Source organism: Gekko japonicus, unplaced genomic scaffold, assembly GCF_001447785.1.
Source record: "Gekko japonicus isolate JY-2015 unplaced genomic scaffold, Gekko_japonicus_V1.1 scaffold1595, whole genome shotgun sequence".
NCBI lineage: Eukaryota > Metazoa > Chordata > Lepidosauria > Squamata > Gekkonidae > Gekko > Gekko japonicus.
The window spans coordinates 254,737-279,061 of NW_015165866.1; the positions used below are offsets into that span (position 1 = coordinate 254,737).

General features: G+C 49.0%; 1 protein-coding gene across 1 annotated transcript in view; it reads left to right on the forward strand.

The window, feature by feature from the left end:
- The first annotated feature begins 220 nt into the window (after positions 1-220).
- Positions 221-24,325, forward strand: part of RHAG (Rh-associated glycoprotein) — a 41,704-nt gene continuing 17,599 nt past the window's right edge. Inside the window, exons 1-5 of the mRNA XM_015411244.1 lie at positions 221-386; positions 7,392-7,575; positions 9,395-9,545; positions 18,628-18,775; positions 23,741-23,904. Of these exons, the coding sequence (XP_015266730.1) occupies positions 239-386; positions 7,392-7,575; positions 9,395-9,545; positions 18,628-18,775; positions 23,741-23,904 (795 nt within the window). The 5' untranslated portion in view covers positions 221-238. The remainder of the gene's footprint in view (positions 387-7,391; positions 7,576-9,394; positions 9,546-18,627; positions 18,776-23,740; positions 23,905-24,325) is intronic.

The window sequence follows — 24,325 nt, forward strand, 5'->3', positions numbered from 1 at the left end:
AAAACCGGGAGAAGCTGAATCACCGAGTTTAATCCCTTCATGTATCCAAAGATGGAAACGTATCCAAAAAGGAACCCATTTGTAAAGTTAGGCTCCTCCTCCAGTGAGTTAAACACTCGGGAAAGGATGGATTTTTGCCATGTCATTATAATCATCTGAGCGCAACCCCAGATGAAGGCCGAGAGCAAGCCGGCCTCCGATTATCACTCCGTGCCAGCCTGTGTCAAAGAAGCCCAATATGAACACTGCCTCCTCTACCAACATGCGGATCAAGTTGCCTGCGGCGGCTGTCTTTTTGGAAATTGTCATTGTGGTTTTATTCGGGGTGTTTGTCAGATACACTCCGGAGGAAACGAGCCGGGTGGCTGATCAGCACTTATACCCATGTGAGTGTTCTTCCTGGTGGGTTAAAAAGACGACAGGTTTCTGTTGGAACTGTGTACAGTTGCTGGTTCATCTGGAGATTGTACCGTCTGTCTCCCTCTCTCTCTCTCGACGTGTATTTTGTGCTTTGTAAGCTGGCAGTGTATGACTGTTTTTGAGTCCAGTGGCACCTTGGAGGGTTTCCAGGTTCCCTCTGGCCACCGGTGGGAGATGAGGGAGTTGGGTTGCCAGATCCAGGCTGGGAGACTCCTGGAGATTTGGGGATGGAGCCTGGGGAGGACAGGGACCTCAGTGGGGCACCATGCCACAGAGTCCACCCTCCAAAGCATCCGTTTTCTCCAGGGGAACCGATCTCTGTAGTCTGGCGACGAACTGTGATTCCGGGGGATCCCCAGGTCCCACCTGGAGGCTGACGTCCCTACCTTTAAGACCAACAAAGTTTAATCCTGGGTATAAACTTCCGTGTGGGTGCACACTTCTTCAGATACATGGGGGGGGGGAAGTTCAGTGTTGGTCTGCATTATGTTGGGAAGATCTGGGCGTGTGAAATGAATTTGTCAGAAGAAACTGTTAGAAGTATGGACGCCAACTCTGGCTTTAGAAATTCCTGGAGGTTTGGGGTACTATCTTGGGGGGGTGAGGGGGGGACTTCTGTTTCTCCGAGACTCTATGGTATACCATGGAGTCTGCCCTCTGAAACGGCTATTTTCTCCTGGCTTTAGAAATTCCTGGAGGTTTGGGGTACCATCTTGGGGGGGGGAGGGGGGACTTCTGTTTCTCTGAGACTCTATGGTATACCATGGAGTCTGCCCTCTGAAACGGCTATTTTCTCCTGGCTTTAGAAATTCCTGGAGGTTTGGGGTACTATCTTGGGGGGGTGAGGGGGGGACTTCTGTTTCTCCGAGACTCTATGGTATACCATGGAGTCTGCCCTCTGAAACGGCTATTTTCTCCTGGCTTTAGAAATTCCTGGAGGTTTGGGGTACTATCTTGGGGGGGGGAGGGGGGAACTTCTGTTTCTCCAAGACTCTATGGTATACCATGGAGTCTGCCCTCTGAAACGGCTATTTTCTCCAGGGGAGCTGATCTCTAAGGCCTGGAGCTCACTTGGGATTCCAGGAGAACTCCAGCCCCCGCCTGGAGGATGGCACGAAGTTTTATTACTGCTTCTATGGACTCAGACTTTGTTTTCCGGTTTCCATACCGTTTGCCAAAGTATGTGTTCCAAATTGTAGCTAGACTTGGCCATCTCTGGTTTCGGTTTGGAAATTCCTGGAGATATTGGAGGTGGGGTTTGGGGAGGGACCTCAGTGGAGTCTGATGCCATAGAGACTGCGCTCCAAAGTGACTGTTTTCTCCAGGGGAACTGATCTCAAAATTGTCTGGAAACCAGTTGGAATTCCGGGGGGTCTCCAGGCTCCACCTGGAGGTTGGCACCCTTAAGCGTAGCACGGCACGGGTCAGACGTCAGAGAGGCAAGGCAGAGGATTCTCATATGTTGCTTTGAACGCCCGTGGTCCCTTCCTGGCTGTTCCCAGGAGGTTTTATCTGCCAGAATGAAATTGAAGAGACAAGAAGGAACAATGAGCGCATTTATAACTTGGTGGCATGAGGTTCAGTCCGCCTCCCCCCCCCCATGGAAACTGCACAGTCAGCAGCCTCCACTCTGAATAAGCATCAGCCTCCAAGCGTTTTTGCGACTTTAGCCCATCATCCATCCTATGGGAAGCAATTAAACAGGGCTTTAGGGTTGGCTTGGGGAGGGAGGGATCTCAGCGGGGTACAATACCGTGGAGCCCACCCTATGAGAAAAGGTTAACGTGCTTGGGGCTCTTTAGCGTGGAGAAACGGCGACTGAGGGGTGACATGATTGAGGTTTATAAGATTATGCACGGGAAAGAGCAGGTTGAGAAAGAGGTACTTTTCTCCCTTTCTCACAATACAAGAACTCATGGGCACTCCATGAAATTGCTGAGCGGTCGGGTTAGGATGGATAAAAGGAAGTACTTCTTCACCCAAAGAGTGATTAACACTTGGAATTCACTGCCACAGGAAGTGGTGGCGGCTACAAGCATGGACGGCTTCAAAAGGGAATTAGATAAGCATATGGAGCAGAGGTCCATCAGTGGCTATTAGCCACAAGGTATAGCTAGGGACTCTGGGGCAAGTGATGCTCTGTCTTCTTGGTGCTTGGGGGGGGGGTCAACAGTGGGAGGGCTTCTAATGTCCTGGCCCCACTGGTGGACCTCCTGATGGCACTGGTATTCCTGGCCACTGTGTGATACAGAGTGTTGGACTGGATGGGCCTTTGGCCTGATCCAACATTGGCGTCTCTTATGTTCTTATGTTCTCTAAAGCTGCCAACCTCCAGATGGGGCCTGGAGATCCCCAGGAATTACAAGTGACCTCCAGGCTACAAGGATCAGGTCCCTTGGAGAAACGTCATGGCATTATACCCCACTAAGGTCCGTCTCTCCCTCCACCCCCCCCCAGCTCCACTCCCAAAATTGCCAGGCAGTTCCCAAGCAGGAGTTGGCAACTGTAGCTCCAGGGGAACCCATCTCCATCGTCTGGAGATCAGTTGTAATTCTAGGAAATTCTAGGAGATCTCCAGGCCCCACCTGGAAGCTGGCAACCCTAGGGTTTATCTAACCTAGCACTTTAGATCTGGCCTGTGAATGTTAGTTTTTAAGAACCTGCATGTTCTCTGTGTCTTTTTGTTGTTGTTGTTGCCAATAATCTAAAACAGAAATCCCCCCCAACACTCCCCAGGGAAGCCCTTTCTTTCACCTCTTTTCTTATGCACACTGACTACATTTATTTATTTTATTCAATTTATACTCCGCCCTTCCCACCACGGCAGGCTCCGGGCGGCTTACAGAATGCATAAAATACCATTAAAATCCATCATAAAAGTCATCATAATTAATCGACCAAACAAACTGGCTATCCTAAAATCCGTTCTATTTGTCCTTTCAGGATTAAAGCTAGTTTATCCATCTCGGCAGTCTCAGGCATTTTATTAAAAACTTCTTCTCTGGAAGGTACCTCGTTTCTTCTCCAATACTTAGGGTTGGCCAACTTTGGCTTGGGAAATTCCTGAAGATTTGGGGAGGTGGAACCGGAGGAGGGCGGGATTTGAGGAGGGGAATGCCCATAGAGTCTACCAGGGCTTTTTTGTAGGAAAAAACCCAGCAGGAACTCATTAGCATAAGAGGCCACACTCAACAGCAGAAACTCATTAGCATATTAGACCACACTCCTGACAGTGCAGCTCATTAGCATATTAGGCCACACCTCCATGCCTTCCCTTGGCTTGCCCGGGCACCCCGTGGCGGCGGGGACCCCGGGCAAGACGGCCCGTGGAGGGAAGGGAAGGCAGTTTAAACAACCTTGGCTTGCCTGGGCACCCCTTCCCTATGGAGCCACGCATTCAGAGGTTTTGGCTGTAGTGGGCGTGGCCAACTCTGAAGCCAGCCGGAACTTCGTTCCTGTGCGTTTCTGCCCCCAAAATAGCCCTGGAGTCTACCCTCCAAAGAGGCCATTTTCTCTGTGTGAACTGACCTGTCACCTGGAGATCACTTATAATTCCAGGAGATCTCCAGGCACCATCTGGAGGTTGACAACCCTAGTTGTAAGTCTTCTAAAAAGAATCCTGTAAGGAAAAATGCAAATCTAGTTCTTGGTTGAGGTTTTGTGTGGGAAACAGCTGACGATCGGCAGAAGGCCAATCCTCCCTTGCGCTAATTTGAACGGCAGCAATTAGACTGCAGCATGAATAGAATCTTCACCCAGAGCCTGCGCTCGTTGTACAGGAACTCAGAGACAGTGCCACTGCTGCATTCATTTAAAATAACGGCACGGCTGGTTCCCTGTCCCGTAAGAAGCAATGGACAGTTTCCTACCATTTTGCTCTGCTAAATATGAAAGGTTCCTCTGCCCCTCTAAGCCTTCCTCCAGTGGAAGACGTTCTTCCTTTTCCTGCTAGACCAGGGGTCCCCAGTCTTTTGGAATGCGAAGGCCAACCTTTGGAATTCTGACACAGGGACAATTTAAAAAAAAAAATACACTGGAAGAAGAAGAAGAGGAAGAGGAAAAGGAAGAGGAAGAGGAAGAGGAGGAGGAGGAGGAAGAGGAGGAGGAAGAGGAGGAGGAAGAGGAGGAGGAAGAGGAGGAGATTGGATTCATACCCCACCCTTCACTTGGAGTCTCAGAGCGGTTTACAATCTCCTTTCCCTTCCCCTCCCCACAACAGACGCCCTGTGAGGCAGGTGGGGGCTGAGAGAGCTCTGACAGAAACTGCTCTTGAGAGAACATCTCCGAGAGAACTTGTGACTGACCCAAGGTCACACCAGCAGCTGCATGTGGAGGAGTGGGGAACGAAACCCGGTTCTCCCAGATTGGAGTCTGCGCTCCTAACCACTGCACCAAACTGGAACAGAGGAGTGAGACAGAACAAAACCATTAGAACAAAGAATTCTGGGTATAAGCTGTCGTGTACATGCCCGTACAGACACCCGTGCCTGGAAGTCATGGCGACCTCTGGCGACTCCTGCTGGGGCATGGAGGATGTTCAGACAGGGGGCTTGGTAGCCTGTCTCTGCCTCCTGACCCTGGTATTCTTTGGAGGTCTCCCATCCAAATACTCAGGGCGGTTTACAACAACACAAAATCCGATACCATTTTAAAACCAGTTAAAACTACAAAATCCCATATTAAAACATTCAGCATAAGTATTTAAGCACCGGTTAGGTACCCTCTATAAAACATCTTATACGGATTCTTTTTAAATGCCACTGATTGAGTTATTTTCACATTCACTCTCCATAGTTTACTCCACTATCAATATTATAGCCTAGATTTTGCATCCATTTCACCATACAATCTTTAACCATTTCCTCTTCCATTTTCATTTGCATTAATACATCCGTTTTCTTGATCAACTAATCATTGGATGCAGGGCTATTTTTGGGCAGGAACGCACAGGAACGGAGTTCCGGCTGGCTCCCGAGTTGGCCACGCCCAGCAGGAACTCATTAGCATAATAGGCCACACCCAACAGCAGAAACTCATTCGGATTGGCTACAATTAGGGGTGTGTGGCCTAACATGCAAAAAGCCCTGGGTTTTGACAACAAACAAGGTAAAGAGAATAAGAAGCAATAGGTGGGTGTGGCTGGATGACCACACTTCTGGTAACATGGGGTGTGGCCTAATATGCAAATGAGCTGTGCTGTCAGGGTGTGGCCTAATATGCTAATGAGTTCCTGCTGTTGGGTGTGGCCTATTATGCTAATGAGTTCCTGCTGGGCTTTTTCTACAAAAAAAGCCCTGATTGGATGTACATAACAACTTCTCAAATGCACTTTGTTCAGCATAGAAACCAACTTTTCGATCTTTAGCATATCTGGATTCTATTCGGACCCTTGTTCACCAATCCAGACTGACCCCTTGCCTTCTTAATTCTTCCTTTGTTTTTAAAAGTCCTTTATCATCTAAAAGATCTGCTTAGCTTCCAACATCGGACAAGATTGGGCTTGCCTGGGCTATCCAGGACTGTGACCTTACTTGTCTGCCAAAGATCTTATGTATTGGTCTCAAAATATCATCTTCCATTAAAAAAAACATCATTTTTTTTTAAATGTATCTGTATGTGATCTCTGTATCTCTCTATGTCCCTACATTCGCTGCTAAAAACCCATCTTGCCTGAGGTATTTCAGTGTATTTGTCTTTTGGCTGTGGCTTGGCAAGCAGTTTCCTTATCAGTGTGGGGGGGAAAAAATAGGAAAGATAACCTCCCTGCTTTTGACAGCCACGGTATGAGTGTAATGTGACTCCTCTGTTCTCTCCACCAAAGAAGACACAGGAGCTGATGGAAAACATGTGGCTATTGTGTAATGTGTAAGGAGGACCTAAGACAACAGCCATAGATAGGACAGGATCCGGCTGTCGCGTTTTGTCCCGTTTGCTTGTTTAATGTAACAAGTAGCTAGGATTTTCTTTTTTTTTTAATTCTTTTTTTATTGAGTATATATTACAATTTCATACAGATATTTCTTTCCAAATATATTATACTCCTTTTGAAACTAAACAAACAAACAAAAAACAACCATTGAGGTGACATATCGCCTGTTTATAACTTAATCCCAATCTTTATACCCTCATCTTTTTCTTATTTCCTTATATTACCCGCTTATAATACCACCATACAACTTCCTCTATATCATATTCTATTATATTCTTCTTGTGTCTTCTTCAATACCTGGAAAAGAAAGCTGGACAGGGTTGCCTCCGATACTGGGTGCTGTACGGAAAAACCCTACAGCAGGAGGGTAACCTCCACCCTTTCACCAGAGGTCTTTGGGGCATAGCTAGGATTTTCAAGACACCCGCAAATGATATATTTTAAAGGTGCCTTTTATAGGTTATATTCCAGTGTCTGCCCCAAAAGAGACCTATTTCACTGTCCTGATCATGCAGTTGTTCTTCTGTGTTTTACAATAGACAGTTCATTACAGAAGTGGTTGGTCATCTCTCTTTAGGATTTGTTCTGTGAAAAAGCACTGGGGTCCTTCATGGGAGATTGCGGGCAGCAGGTGGATCATGAGAACATAAGAACATAAGAGACGCCAATGTTGGATCAGGCCAAAGGCCCATCCAGTCCAACATTCTGTGTCACACAGTGGCCAGAAATACCAGTGCCATCAGGAGGTCCACCAGTGGGCCAGGACATTAGAAGCCCTCCCACTGTTGACCCCCCCCCCAAGCACCAAGAAGACAGAGCCCCTATCTATACCTTGTGGCTAATAGCTACTGATGGACCCCTGCTCCATATGCTTATCTAATTCCCTTTTGAAGCCGTCCATGCTTGTAGCCGCCACCACTTCCTGTGGCAGTGAATTCCATGTGTTAATCACTCTTTGGGTGAAGAAGTACTTCCTTTTATCCGTTCTAACAGCTTCTTCGAGTCGTAAGCTCAAGGTGATGTCTGACTTTTCTGCCCACAGTCTTCCAGGATGTTCACGTGATGATATTCATCGGCTTTGGGTTCTTGATGACCTTCCTGAAGAAATATGGCTTCAGCAGTGTTGGTATCAACATGCTCATCGCGGCCTTGGGTCTCCAGTGGGGCGCCCTAATGCAGGGATTTTGGCATATGAGAGCAAACACAATCCATCTTGGCATTAAAAGGTAAGAGCACGACCGTAGCTATGGGGGGCTTTGGGGGCTCCACCCCCTTTCTTACAGGCAGAGCCCCACAAGAATTTCTCCTGTAAATGCTTTTTTCAATCATTTTAAACATTTTTTTAAAAAGGGTGGGCTCTTTTAAGCAGAGTGGGGTGCTGTAGGTGACTAATTCACACATTGAGCTGGGGGTTGGAGTAGGTGACCTCTAGGATCCTTTCTAACTCAGTGTCATGAAACCGGCCTCCTTTAAGGGAGTTTTTCTGCCTAAGTGTTAGCTTTCTTGACTATAGAGGTCATCATTCCCACCTGCTGGCTTGTTACCAGAACTGTTGCTTAGGCTGGCGGAAGTGATTAACTTGCAGCAGCTGAGAATTGTCATCCAAAGTGGCTGGCAGCTTGCAGTCCAGAGATCTATCCTGGGAACAGCTTTCTGTTGGCTCAATGGCTTTTCTTTCTGCCCTGAGAACTTCAGCCCCACCTGGGGGTGGTAAATTTGCCCCACACGCCACAAAATCCTGGTTACAGACCTGGGTAAGAGTAGCCCTTGTGACAAACACTCGTCACGTCAAGTGGTGCAGGATCAGCCCCCAGAAGCCCCCTGTTGAGGGTTGCCAGGTCTCCTGGCCACCAGCAGAGGATGGGGGGGGTAGTGTTGCCAGATCCAGTTTGGGAAACTCCTGGAGATTTGGGGGAGGAGGCTGGAGAAAATAGGGACCTCAGTGGGGTAGTCCACCCTTCAAAGCACCCATTTTCTCCAGGGGAAATGATCTTTGCAGTGTGGAAATGAGCTATAATTCCGGGGGGGGGGGGACCCAGGTAGGGTAGTCGATCTCCAGGTGGGGGCTGGAGATCCCCTGGAATGGCAACTGATCCCCGGACTACATAAATGGCTTATTATTTATTTAAAACATTTGTTCCACTTCTCCTGGAGAGAATGGCTGCTCTCGAAGAACCAACGGGTTGAAATTAAATCAGAAGGGTTTTACAGGTCAACATGAGGAAGAACGTCCTGACAGTCAGAGTGGTTCCCCAGTGGAACAGGCTTCCTTGGGAGGTGGTGGGCTCCATTGTTCCCTCTAAGCTGAGTTAGTGTGAGCTAGCTCACAGTTTTTTAGCCTCTGGCTCACAGTTTTTTGTCTTAGCTCAGGAAGGAGGGCTCCAGAGCCAACTAATTTATGCACTACCCATATTGCTCGCTCACAACTTCAATGCCAGTAGCTCACAAAGTAGAATTTTTGCTCACAAGACTGCATAGCTTAGACGGAACATTGGTGGGCTCTCCTTCTTTGGAGGTTTTCAAGCAGAGGCTAGATGGCCATCTGACAGCAACGCTGATTCTGTGGACTCAGGCAGATCACGAGAAGGGAGGGTAGGGAAGGGCTGCATCAGTGCTTAGTCCTCGTGGCCCTTTCTTACACGCCCAGGGAAATGCTGATTGCCACTTTGGGGGCCAGGAAGCAATTGTTCTCCAGGCCAGTTTGCCCGGGGATCCTGGAGGTTTTTCGTCATCTTCTGGGCGTGGAGCAGGGGTCACTGCGGGTGTGGAGGGTGAGGTATTTTGGATTTCTTGTCTTGTGCTGGGGGTTGGACTAGATGACCCCGGAAGACCCTTCCAACTCTATGATTCTATGGAGGTGGACCCTATGGCATTCTACCCTACCGCAATCCCTCCCTTCCCTAAACCCCACCCTCCCAGGCTCCACCCACAAATCTCCAGGTATTTCAGAACCCAGAAGCAGCAACCTTATACCTGGGACATACACGAAAACTGGATTTTGATCTTTGGTTTTTTTCCTCCCCTCCTGCCACTTCGAACCGGAAGTATTATCAATGCAGACTTCAGCACGGCAACAGTCCTGATTTCTTTCGGGGCTGTCTTGGGGAAAACGAGCCCTCTCCAGATGCTGATCATGACCATTTTCGAAATCACCATCTTTTCGTGCAACGAACACCTCGTCGTGGACGTATTCGGGGTAAGGAATTTTCGGTCCTGTTTAACGTCCAGGAAGCAAAAGCGTCACCTTTACCCAGGCCAAGATGATACTTTACAAGGGAAAAATATACGCCGCCTTTATGGCCCTAGTTGGCCTCAGTGCTTCCTGTTTTAACTTTCCCCTTCTCGGTCTGCCTTGCCCTTGCAGATTAAATTGGCTTTGGCATGGCACTGTTTCTCTCTCGAAGGGAGATGCGCAGCCTTGGTGGCAGGCTTGCCAGCTCTGGGTTGGGAAATATCTGGAGATTTGGGGGGTGGATCCTGGAGATCAGTTGTAATCCCAGGAGATCCCCAGCCACCACCCGGAGGTTACAAAAGTAGAGAGACCACAGGATAGGGTGTCAAACTAAGTATACACACCGTGAAAGATAACGAAAATTGCAATGTACATAAACAACTAAATGTATGTCATGCAACAGATATCTCAGTTTCTAGGTATCAAAAATTCAACAGTCTTTTAGTGCCCCTTATAAACTTCTGATACGGGCCGCGGTGGCTCGGAGGTTAAGACGCTGAGCTACAGACTGGAAGGTGTGCAGTTCGGCAGTTCGAGACCTGAGTGCCGCGTGACGGAGTGAGCTCCCGTCTCTGGCCCCAGCTCCTGCCAGCCTAGCAGTTCAAAAGCAAGAAATTGCAAGTAGATAAATAGGTACCGCTTCGGTGGGAAGGTAACAGCGTTCTGTGCGCCTTGGCATCTAGTCATGCCGGCCACATGACCACGGAAACATCTTCAGACAGCGCTGGCTCTTCGGCTTGGAAACGGAGATGAGCACCGCAACCCTAGAGTCAGATTCGACTGGCTTTCAAGCAAGGGAAACCTTTGCCTTTACTTTATAAACTGCTGATACAGTCACATTCATTCATTCATTCAACAGAATGAACTCCATATACGATGTTTAATGATGCTTTTGGCTCTCAGATGTTTTATTCATTAGCACCATTTCCCACAAAGAAGCCCCTGTGAAACAGGCATTATAGCTGGCCTGTCGGAGTCGTGCTTGTGAGCCTTGTGGAAGCGCCGAATGGAAGATAAGTCAGCTGACGACCACCGTCACTTCCAGTTTCAAATCACAGCAAGGACACTTGATGGTCGATATATATGGAGTTCACTTGTTTATATCGATTGCCATTTTCATTGTTTTTCATGGTGTGTATACTTAGTTTGTAGTGGTGGGAATCGCTTTCAAGTCACAGCCGACTTATGGGAACTCTGTAGGGTTTTCTAGGCAAGGGATGAACAGAGGTGGTTTGCCGTTGCCCACCTCTTCATAGTGACCCTGGGCTTCTTTGCCGTCTCCCATTCAAATTCTGACCAGGGCCGACCCTGCTTAGCTTTCAAGATCTGGTGAGATCAAGCTAGCCTGGGCCATCCGGATCAGGGAATGCACAGCTTTGTTGTTCTTGTTGTTCAGCCGTACAGTCCAGTCCGACTCTTCGCAACCCCATGGACCACACCACGCCAGGCCCTCCTGTCTTCCATCATCCTCTGGAGTCTGCTCAACTTCATGTTCCTCGCATCGATAACACTGTCTGGCCATCTCATCCTTTGCTGTCCCCTTCTTCGGTTACCTTCAGTCTTTCCCAGCATCAGGGTCTTCTCCAGTAAGGCCTCCCGTCTCATTTGGGGGCCAAAGCATTTGAGCTTCAGCTTCAGCATATGGCCTTCCAGGGAACAGTCAGGGTTGATTTCCTTTAGGCAGGGCTTCTTTTGTAGAAAAAGCCCAGCAGGAACTCATTAGCATAATAGGCGACACCCAACAGCAGAAACTCATTAGCATATTAGGCCACACTCCTGACAGCAGCCCATTAGCATATTAGGCCACACCCCCATGTTACCAGAAGTGTGGTCATCCAGCCACACCCACCTTTTGCTTCTTATTCTGTTTATCTTGTTTGTTGTCAAAACCCAGGGCCTTTTTTTGTAGCAGGAACTCCTTTGCATGTTAGGCCACACACCCCTAATGTAGCCAATCCAAATGAGTTTCTGCTGTTGGGTGTGGCCTATTATGCTAATGAGTTCCTGCTGGGCGTGGTCAACTCAGGAGCCAGCCGGAACTCCGTTCCTGTGCGTTCCTGCCCAAAAATAGCCCTGCCTTTAGGATTGACCGGTTCAACCTCCTTGCACTCCAAGGGACTCTCAAGAGTCTTCTCCAGCACCATAGTTCGAAAGCATCTATTCTTCGGCGCTCGGCCTTCCTTATGGTCCAACTCTCGCAGCCATACAGTACTACTGGGAATACCATCGCTTTGACCCTACGGACTTTTCTTGGCAGGGCGATATCTCTACGTTTTATTATGCTGTTTAGGTTTGCCATCGCTTTCCTCCCAAGGAACACAGCTTTGGTTCTTGCCAGATTTTCTGATCTGTTATTCTGTCCTCCTAACCTTCTGTTGCCATCATAAGTCTTCTAGTGGCGCCACAGTTCAACTTGAGACTGGCCTCGGTCATCCTTCACTCCCTCCTTTCCTTTCCTCTCCTTCCCCTCCTCTAATCACTTGATACTGCAACCACTACTCCACTGGGAAAATCCCACCTTCCTTCTGGTTACTAGTTTGCAGCGACTTGAACATAAGAACATAAGATATGCCAATGTTGGATCAGGCCAAAGGCCCATCCAGTCCAACACTCTGTGTCACACAGTGGCCAGAAATACCAGGTGCCATCAGGAGGTCCACCAGTGGGGCCAGGACATTAGAAGCCCTCCCACTGTTGACCCTCCCCCAAGCACCAAGAAGACAGAGCATCACTTGCCCCAGAGTCCCTATCTATACCTTGTGGCTAATAGCCACTGATGGACCTCTGCTCCACATGCCTATCTAATTCCCTTTTGAAGCCTTCCATGCTTGTAGCCACCACCACTTCCTGTGGCAGTGAATTCCATGTGTGAATCACTCTTTGGGTGAAGAAATACTTCCTTTTATCCGTTCTAACCCGACCGCTCTGCAGTTTCATGGAGTGCCCACGAGTTCTTGTATTGTGAGAAAGGGAGAAAAGTACCTCTTTCTCTCCCTGCTCTTTCCCATGCATAATCTTATAAACCTCAATCATGAGACTTGGTTCTCACTCGAAAGCTACACGTCACAATGCCTTCTGTCCCCGTCCCCCTCTATGTGTTTTTGTAATTGTGTTTTTGCATTGGCAAGCTGGCAGCCAGGGGAGAAGAAAGCCAAGGTGGAGTTTGGGGGAGGGGAGGGGACTCAGCAGGGGATGTCATAGAATCCACCCCTCCAAAGCAGCCATTTTCTCCAGTGGAACTGATCTCTGTACGTGTAAAGTTGGGAAATCTCAAGGCCACACCGGGAGGTTGGCAACCCTTTGGAAGGGCCTTGCTCCATAAGGAACCAACAGGCATTTATCACTCCCCTGCCCTCCCCCATTTAGACCTCTGATAGGAGCACACACGAGGGGCATGGGCTGTGAATTGCTTGAGCATCCTTGCAGAGGGGCACAGATGCTGTTTCTAAGTCTTGGAGCCTCCCTTTGTTTATTAGCCCTGAGATCCATCCATCCATTTTGCCCTCAAGACGACAGGCTTGCAAGCCAGCAGAACAATACACCAACGGAAACCTAACACCAATGATCGGATTGCTTTGAACCATTAAAGGAGAGACCATGAAACCATCAGCGGATGATCTGGCCTGTGTGCTCTTGTGTAGTGCAGTGGTTAAGAGCATGGGCTCTAACCCCAGAGAACCGGGTTTGATTCACCACTCTTCCACATGCAGCAGCTGGTGTGACCTTGGGTCATTCCCTGTTCTCTCAGGAGCGGTTCTCGAAAGAGCTCCCTTAGCCCCACCTCCCTCACAGGGTATCTGATGTGGGGAGAGGAAGGGAAAGGAGATGGTAAGCTGCTCTGACACTCCTTCGGGTAGTGAAGGGCGGGATATAAATCCAATCTCTCCTTGTTCTCTTCTTCTTTATTGAGAAGAAGAAGAAGAAGAGATTGGATTTATACCCCGCCCTTCACTACTGAAAGGTGTCTCAGTAGGGTTGCCAAATGTTACCTGCAGGGGCGTAGACTTTCCAATTTCCCGGGGGGGGCTGGGGCTGGGCCTGGGCCAGAGGCACAAGACAGTGGTAGAACCTCCTAACAATGGACAATATTGTAGGTAGTGGGTGTACAACAATCTATGTACAGGAGAGACAGAGAGACTGTGTTGCCATTTTAGCCTAGTCCCATGTAATATGAAACCCACTGAATTCTTCATTTATGATGATGACCAGCACGCCGGCGGGGTTAAATAGTTGCCCAGAAGCCCGGCCGGGTCCGTCTCCTGCTTCCTAACTGGCGGGAAGTTCTGTGTCAAGCAGTATTTCCTTTGGTCCGTCCTGAACCTCCTGCCCATCAGCTTCACTGGATGCCCTCCAGTTCTAATATTTGGGGAGAGGGAGAAAAAGTTCTGTTTGTCACCTCTCCGCCGCCCCAGGCTTAATCTTACCAACCTAGAAACTGCTCTTTTTCAAGGACAGAACTGTGGCTTGCCCAAGGTCCTCCAGCCAGGTGCAAGTGGAGGAGTGGGGAATCAAACCCGGTTCTCCCAGATTAGAAGAAGAGGAGATTGAATTTATGCCCCGCCCTTCACTACCCAAAGGAGTCTCAGAGCCTTCCTTCCTTCCTTCCTTCCTTCCTTCCTTCCTTCCTTCCTTCCTTCCTTCCTAGATCTGTGCGTTCCCTCCCCCCAGCTAGCAATCCAAAACAGTACAGTGGCGTCTTTAAGGCCAAGGTTTATTTATTTATTTATCGTTGATATTTTTACCCCGCCCTCCCCGTGAGCGGGCTCATTTCGTACGCTTATTCAGGTACAAGCTCTCCCTCCTCCATGAGGGCAGATCTGTGTGTCCCCCCACAGCTAGCAATCCAAAACAGTCTAGTGGAGCCTGAGCAGTGGGTGTTGACTTCTGACACACTTCCGGTGATGTCAGGGGGTGTGGCCTATGCAAATAAGTTATGCTAATGAGTTATGCTAATGAGCTCCTGCACCTCTTTTTCTACTAAATGACCCCTACTTTCCCTTCCCTTTCTCTACAACAGACACCCTGTGAGGTTGGTGGGGCTGAGAGAGCTCTTGACAGAAACTGCTCTTTTTCAAGAACAGCTCTTATCAGAACTGTGGCTTGCCCAAGGCCATCCAGCCAGGCGCAAGTGGAGGAGTGGGGGAATCAAACCCGGTTCTCCCAGATTAGAGTCCGCGCACTTAAGCACTACACCAAACTGGCTCTCCATGCCAAACAAAGTTGGAGTCCAGTGGCACTTTTAGGACCAACAAAGTTTGATCCTGGGTACAAGCTTCCGTGTGCATGTTCTGTTGCCTCCGTCCAACACAGTGACCCACCTGAATTTATTTAAAACATTTCTATGCCTCCTTTCCGCCCAGAGTCCCCCATGACCTGAGATCACTTCTGCAACATTTCACCACATTTCTGTAACACATCATCACCATCTGTGCTGCCAACACACGGAGATCTACCCACGCAAGACAGGAATTTGCTGCTATTAGCAAGAGAGTAATGGATTTTATCAGGCTCTCCCATGATAGGTATTCGGTTCAGAGCTTCTGCCAAAAATCTTTGTGTAGACCGGGACAGATAATTATATCACATCTCATTCCTCCTGTTGTTTACCTTCGTTTGGGCCACCTCCCACCGCCCATGAAGTAGCTGGGAGTCTGACATCGGATTAATTAGTATTCACCATCTCTTCTCTTTGAATATGTGTTTAATGTTTTAACGACTTTATCTGATTGTGTTTTATGGATACTGTACAGCGCCCAGAGCCCTGCAATACCAGGGATCGAGAGCCAGTTTGGTGTAGTGGTGAAGTGCGCGGACTCTAATCTGGGAGAACCGGGTTTGATTCCCCACTCCTCCACTTGCACCTGCTGATGTGACCTTGGGTCAGTCACAAGCTCTGGCACAGCTGTCCTTGAAAAAGAGCAGTTTGTGTCAGAGCTCTCTCAGCCCCACCCAACTCACAGGGTGTCTGTTGTGGGGAGGGGGAGGGAAAGGAGTTTGTAAGCCGCTCTGAGACTCCAAGTGAAGGGCGGGGTATAAATCCAATCTCTTCTCTTCATTAATAAATCCACTATATAAATTAATAATTATATTGGGTGGTTAATGGCCAAATCTTCAAGGCCCTTTCCGATGTTGGGGGAGGATGGGACTATTGCATCAAGCTCTGCACCCAAAAATGCCAACCTCCAGATGGTGCCCGGAGATCTTCTAGGATTAGAACTAATGTCCAGGTGACAGAGATCAGTCCACCTGGAGAAAATGGCTGCTTTGGAAGGTGGGCTCGCCTCTATGGCATCATATCTATGGTGCAGAAAAGGGCAACTCGAATGATAAAAGGGCTGGAACACTTTCCCTATGAAGAAAGGTTAAGGCGCTTGGGGCTCTTTAGCTTGGAGAAACGACGGCCGAGGGGTGACATGATTGAGGTTTATAAGATTATGCATGGGATACAGCAGGTCGAGAAAGAGGTACTTTTCTCCCTTTCTCACAATACAAGAACTCGTGGGCACTCCATGAAATTGCTGAGCGGTCGGGTTAGAACAGATAAAAGGAAGTCCTTCTTCACCCAAAGAGTGATTAACACATGGAACTCACTGCCACAGGAGGTGGTGGCAGCTACAAGCATGGACGGCTTCAAGAGGGAATTAGATAAGCATATGGAGCAGAGGTCCATCAGTGGCTATTAGGCACAAGGTATAGATAGGGACTCCGGGGCAAGTGATGCTCTGTATTCTTGGTGTTGGGGGGGGGTCAACAGTTGGAGGGCTCCTAGTGTCCTGGCCCCACTGCTGGACCTTCTGATATCACCTGATATTTCTGGCCACTGTGTGACAGAGTATTGGACTGGATGGGCCTTTGGCCTGATCCACCATTGGCTTCCGCACACTTAACCACTACACCAAACTGACTCACGGACTCACCGCTCCATATGCATTCATTTATTCCCCTTAGGATTGGTTTCTTTGTAGTAGTTGTACTCCACTTTCCCCCTACATGTACCCCAAGGCGGCTTTCAATAAAATTAGAACAAAGCGCATCAGTTAAAAAGAAAGATCACAAGAACAACCCACTTAAGCAGACTATAACAATACACACCTCCTTTATGAACTCACAGATTCAATAGGAAAAGCCGTCTTAAACGTTCAGTCTTGCATGTTAACGTCTCCGACTGTAACAGGTGGAAGTACTGAACTGGGAGGCCCAGGCTAGGCCAAACATGTCAGATCTTGGAAGCTAAGCAGGGTCGGCTCGGTTAGTACGTGGATGGGAGACCACCAAGGACGTCCGGGGTTGCTGTGCAGAGACAGGCAATGGCAAACCTCCTCTGCTCTTCTCTTGTCCTGTCCTGCATGGCCCAGGCTAGCCCAATCTTCTCAGATCTTGGAAGCTAAGCAGGGTCAGCCCTGGTTAGTCCTTGGATGGGAGACCACCAAGAAAGTCCGGTTTGTTACACAGAGCATGGGAAGTCCGGTTTGTTACACAGAGCGTTCAGACAGCAATGGAATAGGTGCCAGTTGGAATCGGTGTACTTACCGGCGTTCACACGGCAAAAATCTGCCTTCCGTCCCTAACGGTTGCAAAGAGCTTTACACCGTTGTATTCTGCCACTAGGTCCCCAAGCGGTGGTATCCTGAGTGCAACGGTTGTAATCGCTTTAACCCCGTCTGATCGCTCTCCACCGTTGCAGAGCCACTTCCGTTCGGAAGCCTCAGGCTTCCGATTTTCACCCACTTTTTTTTTTTTAAAGGTCGGCGATATGCGCTTGGGCGAAGCTTCGCCCTGGCGTTTGTTTAAAAAAAAGAGAAAAGGTCCTTAGTTTAACGTTTCGAAGGAGTCCGGGACTTCAGGGAGGCCAGTTTGGTCTTTAAACTTTAAAGGTAAGTCTTTACCTTTAAAGTTTAAATGTAAGATGGGTTTTTTGCGCATGCGCAAAGGTCGCCATTCTGTGGATGGCTGCCTATGCGCATGCTCAAACTGAGGTTGTTAAAAAAAAACCACCGACGCCCGCTGCATGTGAACGGGCATACAGTGATGGGCTCCGCAGACAGGAGGTAAGTGTGATCGCGTTTCAGCCGGCATAAACTGTACCGGTTGGAACCGGCTGAAACGCCCCATCTGAACGTACCCAGAGACAAGCAATGGCAAGCCACCTCTGCTCATCTCTGCCCTGACCTGAATGGCCCAGGCTAGCCCAATCTCAGCAGATCTTGGAAGTTTGGCAGGGTCGGCCCTGGTCACTACTTGTAAGGGAGACCATCAAGGACGTCCAGGGTCACTACTCAGAGGTAGGCAATAGCCAACCACCTCTGAAGGTCTCTTGCCTTCCAAACCCTACGGGGTTGCCATAAGTCAACAGTGACCGGAGGGCCCTTTCCACCACCACAACAGGGTAGACGTCTTCACGACATATTCTGTAAAAAGGCTGTACGCGTGGCTGTGGGCCAGGGAAACATGGAACTGTAGGTGTCCTCCAAGGAAAGACAGTCAACACAGATGCTGCTATGCCATCATCTGGTTTTGGAAGACGGTACCCTTGAGAGGGAGCTGCGGTGGCTCAAGTGGTTAAGACGCTGAACTGCAGGCTGTGGAAGGTCAGTAGTTCAGCAGTTCGAGACCCGAGTGTGCCGCGTGACGGAGTGAGCTCCCGTCTCCGGTTCCAGCTCCTGCCAACCGAGCAGTTCGAAAGCAAGAAACTGCAAGTAGATTAAAAGGTACCACTTCGGTGGGAAGGTAACAGCGTTCCGTGCCCCTCGGCATCTAGTCATGCCGGCCACATGACCACGGAAACGTCTTCGGACAGCGCTGGCTCTTCGGGTTGGAAACGGAGATGACTGGTTTTCGAGCAAGGGAAACCTTTACTTTTACCTTTTTTACCCTTGAGAGAGACCCGTACAATCTGATCTAGCTGTTCCTGATCTGCGAGCTCTTTGGTCCCGAGCTGAGTTGGCTCCTCCATTGTCATAAACTTAGCAACCTTCACCTTGCGTGCTCCACACAGAAGGTCACAACTGACTGTCCCATTCACGACGTGAATTGTCTCCCGTTGCAGGCAGCTGACACGGGAGCGTCCATGACCATCCATGCTTTCGGGGCCTACTTTGGCCTGGCTGCATCCCGACTCTTGTACCGCCCAGGTCTGAAGGACGGGCATGAAAACGAAGGTTCCAGCTACTACTCAGACATATTTGCTATGATTGGTAAGTGAAACGTTTGTTCCGGGTCTATTTCGAGGTCCTGGATTCTGTTCTGTTCATTTATTTATTTATATCCCGCCATTGTCCCTGACAGGGACTCAAAGCAGCTGACATCCTCCTCCTCCTGTCCTCTCCTCCTTTTTTCCCTCACAACCACCCTGTGAGGTAGGTTAGGCTGAGAATGTGTGACGGGCCCATGGTCACCCAGTAAGCATCCATTGGGGGAGTGTGGATTTGAACCTGGATTCCCCAGATCCGAGTCCAGCACTTTAACCACTACACCACGCTGGCTTTCCATATGAATGGCCCACAAAAGCGGTCTTTTCATAAGAAGAGAAGAAGAAGAAGAGATTGGATTTATACCCCGCCCTTCACTACCCAAAAGAGTCTCAGAGTGGCTTACAAACTCCCGACAACAGACACCCTGTGACTGAGGTAGGCGGGGCTGAGAGAGCTCTTGACAGAAACTGCTCTTTTTCAAGAACAGCTCTTATCAGAGCTACGGCTTGCCCAAGGTCATCCAGCCAGGTGCAAGTGGAGGAGGGGGGAATCAAACCCGGTTCTCCCAGATTAGAGTCTGCGCACTTAACCACCACACAAAACTAGCTCTGTGCATTTAACCACTACACCAAACTGGCTCATAAGCAGTGTCATATTGAGCCATGCTATGTCTTTTTCTGCATGGCCAAAGGTTTGAACGAATTATGTCAGAGGAAAGAATTAGGCCTCTGTTGGACGACTGTTGTGGCTCAATGCAGTCAGTTGAGCATTTTAAAGCCCCATTGATTCTTATGGAAGAGATTTAAGGGTGGGCTTTAACCGCTGTTGACGGCACCTCAACCAGGCCTGTAGCCAGGATTTTTAAATTCGGGGGGGGGCTTTAAATAAGTCGGGGGGCACCCTGCACCCCCCCAAGGGAACACCACAAATAAAATAAGAAATTGGAAGTCGGGGGCTGGGCTGGATGGGAAGTTGGGGGGCATGGCAGTAAGTCGGGGGGCCAGGCCCCGAGCTGCCCCACTGTAGCTACGGGCCTGACCTCAACAGGCCTAACATTGACTTTATGGTGGCCTAAACAAAACAAAAAAATGAGAATGGAATACATGGTGTCTCTGAGCTGGAACACAAGAGATGGATTGCCAGTTACAGGTTGGGAAGTTTCTGGAGATTGTTTGGGAGGTGGAGCCCAGAGATGGGAGGGTTTTTTGGGGGGGACCTCAGTTAGGATTGCCAATCATGAATTGGGAAGTTCCTGGGGTTTGTGGGGTAGAGGCTGGGAGGAGGGAGGTTTGGTGAGGAGTGGGTTCTCAGCAGGATATAATGCCATAGAGCCCTACCTCCAAAGCAGTCCTTTCCTCCAGGGAAACTCATCTCTGACATATGGAGATCAGTTGTAATTCTGGGAGATCACCAGGCCTTGTCTGGAAGTTGACAACCCTAGATGAAGATCACACTTTTCAAAGGCAAAACTGAGTGGAGGTGGAAGGGCGAAACTCCCTCTCCATTCCCCGCACAGCCCCAAGGAAAAGCGAGGCATCATGCACTTGCTGTTAGCATTTTTTTGGGGGGGGGGATCTACTGAAACGTGATTTTTATGTCTTCTGTGCAGGGCTTTTTTGTAGAAAAAGCCCAGCAGGAACTCATTAGCATAATAGGCCACACCCTGACACCACAGCTCATTAGCATAATAGGTCACAGCCCCCTGTTGCCAGAAGTGTGGCCATCCAGCCACATCCACCTTTTGCTTCTTATTCTGTTTACTTTGTTTGTTGTCAAAACCCAGGGCCTTTTTTTGTAGCAGGGACTACTTTACATGTTAGGCCACACACGCCAGTCCTAATGAGTTTCTGCTGTTGGGTGTGGCCTATTATGCTAATGAGTTCCTGCTGGGTGTGGCCAACTTGGGAGCCAGCCGGAACTCCATTCCTGTGCGTTCCTGCCCCAAAATAGCCCTGCTTCTGTGTGAGAGCCCTCAGTAACCCTCAGTAAGTCAGTTTCTGGCTTGTCATCCTTTCATGTGTTGATAACCTCTTGAAGATAAACAGAAGCGAGTCCACTTTTAAAGTTTAAAGGGGCCTGTAAAATTTTACGACTACCCGCCCAGCTTTTATATTTGTCACAACAGTTATTTCAGCTTCCCCTTTGCAAATGAAGTGGAAGATTCCAAGGGATGTGGTCTTGTGGTATGACTCTAAGGCAGGGGTGGCCAAACTTGCTCAACGTAAGAGCCACACAGAATAAACGTCAGATGTTTGAGAGCCACAAGACATGGACAAATGTTACAAACGTCTTTACTGGGAAATATGCAAATTTGCTTTTTATTAACATTAGATGAGACTGCAAAAAATAATAACAAAAGCAGTAAAAGCAGATATTGATGATGATTTTTATTTGTCCAGTGATATTTGTTTGCTAATGATACTTCGCTTCCCCAGGCGCCCTGCCAGGAGCCACACAATATGTATAAAAGAGCTGCATGCGGCTTCCGAGTCACAGTTTGGCCACCTCTGCTCTAAGGTGTGCAGGAATAGCAAGGAAGTGGTTTGGATAACTACTACTACAACAACAATGACTCCTGTCGGTATTAAAGAGCTAGTATAGTGTAAGGGTTAGAGGCAGCCATGAAAAAGTCGTGATCCTCATTGGGGGGTCTCGGGCCAATTACGCTCTTCAACCTTGCCTACCTCACAGGATTATTGTGATGATACAACGCAGGAGGGAGGATCCATTGTATTGTCACTTTGAGCTCCCTGGAGAAAGGGCAAGATACAAATGGATAGGCAGCGTTTATAGGATGCTTTCAGTGTTCAAAACAAGCATTCAAGTGAGCAAAGAAGAAAATGACCCGACTGTGTACATTCTTATCAGGGATTACATAATACATCATGTGAAGATGGCACACGTCCAGGGAAATGAAGCTGGATTGTCCGTGTTATTTTCCCAGCCGCCTTGCTGAGCCATAAAGAGGTGGATTTTACAAGTGGATTGCATAATTCTGGAAATTCACTAAAAACAATGTTTGTGGCTCTTTGACCCTTCCTTGAAAAAGTAGAGGCATAGAATTCGCACGCGTGAGATATTGCGGAGGGGGGGAGCGAGGCTATTTGCTCCGCAGGAATTTGACCTGCATTTGCGTGATCACACAGTCCCTGGGAACTGTGGGGGCAGCCCACCACTGTGTGATCAGACACAACCGTGGGTGAGGCGGGTGGGTTTCTTTGGCCGCGTATTTCCGGTGCATTTCAACGAGGGAGTGATGCTTCGCATCTCCGCACCGAGTGCTCCCTATGCAGTGTGCAATGATGTGCATACCAAAATGGGGGGGGGGAAACAACAGCATGGAGTCGGGATGGCCTGATCAGACCATCCCAATGCCATGAGAGTGCGCTGGTCACACAGGGGAAAGTCTGTTCCTGGCCCGTAGCAAACCCGTTTGCTACTGGACTTTCCCCAGTGTCTTTTTACTCCGCTTTTACAGCAGAGCAAAACGGGATGCCGATGGGACCAGGACTCTTGGCAGATGTTGGTATTTGACTGCACCCTTAAAATCCGCCCAGCATTCGTGCCTATGGCGCGGCTAATTCTGCGTGTGATCACAACCAATGAATGTCCCCTTCCCTGTTCAGCTCAGCTTTAGGAGCAACGAGAGACAATTTGGTGTAGTGGTTAAGTGCACGGACTCTAATCTGGGAGAACCGGGTTTGATTTCCCCACTCCTCCACTTGCCCCTGGCTGGATGACCTTGGGCAAGCCATAGTTCTGATAAGACCTGTTCTTGAAAAACAGCAGTTTCTGTTAAGAGCTCTCTCAGCCCCACCCACCTCACAGGGTGTCTGTTGTGGGGAGGGGAAGGGAAAGGAGTTTGTAAGCCACTCTGAGACTCCTTTGGGTAGTGAAGGGCGGGGTATAAATCCAATCTCTCCTTATTCTTCTAAAATCCCTGTTTCCTCACCTGGATGGCCTAGGATTGCCTGATCAATAGATCTCAAATGCTAAGCAGTCAACCCTGGTTAGTACTTGGATAGTAGACCACCAAGGAAGTGGGTTGCCATGCAGAGGCAGGCAATGGCAACCCACCTCTGCAACTCTGCCCTGACCTGAATGGCTCAGGATAGCTTGATCTCATCACATCTTGGAAGTTAAGCAGGGTTGGCCCTGGTTAATACTTGGATGGGAGACCACCAAGGAAGTGGGTTGCCATGCAGAGGCAGGCAATGGCAACCCACCTCTGCAACTCTGCCCTGACCTGGATGGCTCAGGATAGCCTGATCTCATCACATCTTGGGAGCTAAGCAGGGTTGGCCCTGGTTAGTACTTGGATGGGAGACCACCAAGGAAGTGGGTTGCCATGCAGAGGCAGGCAATGGCAAACCACCTCTGCAACTCTGCCCTGACCTGGATGGCTCAGGATAGCCTGATCTCATCACATCTTGGAAGCTAAGCAGGGTTGGCCCTGGTTAATACTTGGATGGGAGTCCACCAAGGAAGTGGGTTGCCATGCAGAGGCAGGCAATGGCAAACCACCTCTGCAACTCTGCCCTGACCTGCATGGCTCAGGATAGCTTCATCTCATCGCATCTTGGAAGCTAAGCAGGGTTGGCCCTGGTTAATACTTGGATGGGAGACCACCAAGGAAATCAGGACTGCTATGTAGAGGCAGGCAGTGGTAAACTACCTCTGAAACTCTGTCTTGCCCTGGGTAGCTCAAGCTCGCCTGATCTCATCAGATCTTGGAAGCTAAGCAGAGTTGGCACTGATTAGTACTTGGATGGGAAGACCACTGGGAAAGCCCAGGGTTGCTACACAGAGGCAGGCAATGGCAAACCACCTCTGAACTTCTCACGTCTCGAAAACGGGGTTGTCACAAGTCAGCTATGGCTTGATGTCACTTTCCACCACTAAAATCCCTGTCCTTAAAAAAAGGTGTTTGTGTGTGTGTATAAACTGTGCTTTTTGGTCTTTATACAGGTACCCTATTTCTTTGGCTTTTCTGGCCCAGTTTTAATTCGGCAATCGCAGCACCAGGAACCCAGCAAACAGCAATCATCAACACATACTTCGCTTTGGCGGCGTGCACACTCACCGCTTTTGCCCTCTCGAGCCTGCTCGAAAAGAGGGGCAAACTGGACATGGTAAGCATCCTCCAGAAGTCTGGCAAGTCCTTCCTGGTTCCATCCTTGGCAGAGTAAGTCTGGGCTAAGCCCGTCACTATCAGTGAATTTATACCGGAGTAGCTCGGTGTAGGAACGGCCTGAAGATTTATGTTTGTCCATCAAAATCAAGTCATGTTCTTCATGCAGGGGCTGAACAGAATTTGTCAGACGTTCAGGATATTGTTGTCGTGTCACATTAGGGATGCCAGCCTCCAGGTGGAGTTTGGGGATTCCCTGGAATTACAGCTCATCTTCAGACTACAGAGATCTGTTCCCCTGGAGAAAACGGTGGAAGCCAAAATGAGAGATCACAGAAAGAGATGGAACTCCAAAAACAACATTGTGAAGACCTTGGGTCCTTTTATTAGTCAACATGGAATGTTTCCAGCAAGAGTTGATA